Source organism: Pygoscelis adeliae, unplaced genomic scaffold (genome assembly GCF_000699105.1).
Source record: "Pygoscelis adeliae isolate BGI_AS28 unplaced genomic scaffold, ASM69910v1 Scaffold268, whole genome shotgun sequence".
Lineage (NCBI taxonomy): Eukaryota > Metazoa > Chordata > Aves > Sphenisciformes > Spheniscidae > Pygoscelis > Pygoscelis adeliae.
This window is the reverse complement of record NW_008825262.1, coordinates 1,302,885-1,305,983: the sequence shown is the minus strand read 5'-3', so window position 1 is coordinate 1,305,983 and position 3,099 is coordinate 1,302,885. Positions and strand designations below refer to the sequence as shown.

Here is a 3,099-nt window from a genome sequence, read left to right as displayed (position 1 = left end):
GGGAAGCGGCGCCGGCTCACAAAGGTTCCCAGGCCGTTTGGGGCTGACCCGCGAGCCAAACCCTTTCAGACACCCGCGGGACTAACTGGCGTTTGGTTTTGGGGAAACCCCGGGAGCCGGGACCGCTTTCGTCGCGATGAGATCTGGCACGGGACCTGGCTTTGCAGTGGTGGAGCGCGAAGGCCAGCGCAGGCTTTGCTGCTGCACCCCACATTCATTCCTGACGCCTCCAGAATTGTCCCTCGCCTAAGCGCCGGAGCCCTCGCAGCGCGAAGCCCGCAGTCCAAATCCACACCGGGCATCCCGGCCAAGCGCCGAACACAAAGCCCGTCAGTACCGCAGCACCTGCTGTAAGAGAATGCAACACATTCTCTTTACTCAGTAACGAGCGGATGGATTGAAATGACCGTTTGAATTAAACAAATATACATTGACTACTGCATCCGCCATGCCAGGCTTTTGTAACACAAAACGGAGGCACAATTCACAGACAGTTTGCTTTGGCACAGGTAAATGCCATGCTAAACCCAAACGGGATTTTATAAAGCGTGCCTTGCCAATCCACAATTGCTTCCGTAACTCCTGTCATACGCACCGGCTCTCCCCTCTAACGTGAATGGAAAGTACACACCTAAAGTCACGAAATTATATAGAACACCTGGGTCTGATGCTTTTTCAAATGAAAATGTAAGAGATGGATCTCATCTAAAAGAAGGCTGGCTGAGTTTTTATCTTACCTCTGTTTAATTGTTTTCTGAAGGATCCATTGTTTTCAATGTAATTATTTTGTAATCGGTACAGAAAACACCTGGACTGGCTAGACAGTGCAAAGCTATTAGCTTGAATGGGGCTGGGATTTAACTTGTATTTCCTAACCAAGAATATAAACATCTGGCACGGGACGCAAAACTATCTGGGAAGCCTGCCAGGAGGCAGGTGGCAAACTAAGCCTATTGCTGACAAAGCAAAGGCAGCCCTCTTCTGTTGTGACTTTACATCTGCCCGTGCTTCCCCAACCCGCCTGGTGCTTCCTGCCCGTTATATTACCTGTCAGCCAAATCCGAGACACCTGTGGGTACCAGGAGGGGATGGCCAGGAATGGACAGGCCAAAATAAGACTTGTCTTATATAAGAGGGCGTACATACGTGGTGAAAGACTCTGTATACAGGAGCTCAAGTCTTCCATGAGCTTGATTGTGTGATGTCCTCTTGGTCCTGAGCTCCGTGTCTGAGCAGGCAGAATACCCGAGTCGTTCTGCAAGTTAAGAACATTGGGAATTATTCAGGATGTTATTTCAGCTCTGCCTTCCCCAATTGCCTCGATGGCCTGAGCAGATGCAGCCTTTGCCAGCTGCTGCTCTTTGTATTATAGTTTTCTTCCGAAGGAAAAGAATAATTACACTTAAAAAACCAATAGCCTTCCCCAGGAAGGCAGTTCACACGACAGGCCAAATTCATCTCTGGACCAATGCTAAGGAAAGCGCATGGAATTACAAAAAGGGACGGATCTTACCTAATAGACCCGCAAGCTGGCAGCAGACTCCACAAGAGGAGAAATATTTAATTACAAGGAACGTATTGGCGCCAGTCTTCTCCTGCTCATGTAAGATGAGCACAGCAATACTGCACACCAGCCCACTCTGCCCGTACACAAAATGCTCCAGAGATCATCTGCCTCACCACTGCCTGTCCTCACTGTCTTGATAGGTTGCGCCAGCCATGTTGCAGGGAAAATGGCTCTCTTGCAGCAAATGAGGATGTGTTTCAGAACTAGAATACAAGCTACAGTGCTTAAACAAGAGTTTAAAGGCTTAATTCTGCTTCTTGGTTCAGATATTGCAGAAACAGACTTGTTACCGTTTGGAGGCTGGGAACAGAGGAATGGCTATAGTAGGCCTGGCCAAAGGTCCCTTTAATCTGGGTCCAGCAGCAGTGTAAGAACAGGTCCTTTCTTGGCTGCTGTTTCCCCTCCTGGCACCTCACTGGAGACTAACTTTAGACCCCTTGCTTGATAACGAAGAGCCAAACCCTGCCCCGAGGAGCACGCAGGTTTGCTAAAGGATGTTCCTGCCGGTCCCGCGAGCATGCTGTCCCTGGCTGAGTGTTACCCTTCTCCCCGCAGGCACTAGTGGATGCCATGCAAAGCCTCCTGGGTTCACAGGGTCCAAAGATCCAGTTTTACTGTGTAATGCACAAGCTAGCCTGTGGGGTCCCAGAGAGACAGTACTACTCCCCAGGTAAGGCATGCTGTGTGCATCTTCAACAGCACATGGGTATCTCACACTTACACACGGGAAGATGCTCTTGTCCCAAGCCTTGTTTCTCCAGCCAGATTCCTCACCTGTAAGGAGATGGCTCATCACTGCAAGACTTACCAGCCTTTCACTTTAATCCAAGATTTTTCTGTTGGTAAACCTCAGGTCAGTTCTCATCCATGAAACGTCAGCTCAGACAGGAAAGAGATTCTTCAGGAATGATCCACACTGACCATGCAAATTGGAGTGAAACACACATTGAGATTTGCATTTAAGCAAATCCCAAACAAGGTATCATGGAGACATCACCAAATTGTAGAAAACATATTTCCGTCAGACTCAGCTGGAACTTTACCAGTGGAGTACGAGCACTGACTTCACTCCGCTCTGGGAAGCTCACGACAGACGGCCCTTCTCCAAAGTCCTGCAGAATCTGAGAGCTGGGACTTGTCAGCAGTGCCGACAATGGAAACAGGTGAGTTTCAGCACCTTGACTTTTCACAAGCGTAAAAATGCATCTTCAAGGAGATATCAGGGAAAGAACACACCGTGCCATCCTTGGGCTCATATGAAAAAAAAAACAAAAAGAAGAATTGTCTAAAAATCAACATGTGGCATCTTTAACGTCCCAAGAATTTAACAGTATCTATTAGCATACTCCACCTTTTCTAGACTGAATTTATATTCCTTCACAATGCAATATTTTTCCCAAATGCAGTTAGATCAAAGTGATGTGAATTATGATTCAATTTAGTTGAAAACTATATAAACTCAGGCCTAAACTAGCATTCCCTTCCCTGATGCTTCCAGTAGCAGAGTTATCTGGAGTTTTAATAGCTCAGCA

General features: G+C 47.6%; 2 protein-coding genes across 2 annotated transcripts in view; one reads left to right on the top strand and one right to left on the bottom strand.

The window, feature by feature from the left end:
* Positions 1-302, bottom strand: part of HINFP (histone H4 transcription factor) — a 5,832-nt gene extending 5,530 nt beyond the window's left edge. The window contains 1 exon segment of the mRNA XM_009329572.1: positions 213-302. Within this exon segment, the coding sequence (XP_009327847.1) occupies positions 213-302 (90 nt within the window).
* A 2,418-nt stretch (positions 303-2,720) lies between these two features.
* Positions 2,721-3,099, top strand: part of LOC103921580 (chromosome unknown open reading frame, human C11orf53) — a 9,236-nt gene continuing 8,857 nt past the window's right edge. Inside the window, exon 1 of the mRNA XM_009329571.1 lies at positions 2,721-2,730. Coding sequence (XP_009327846.1) covers positions 2,721-2,730 — 10 coding nt within the window. The remainder of the gene's footprint in view (positions 2,731-3,099) is intronic.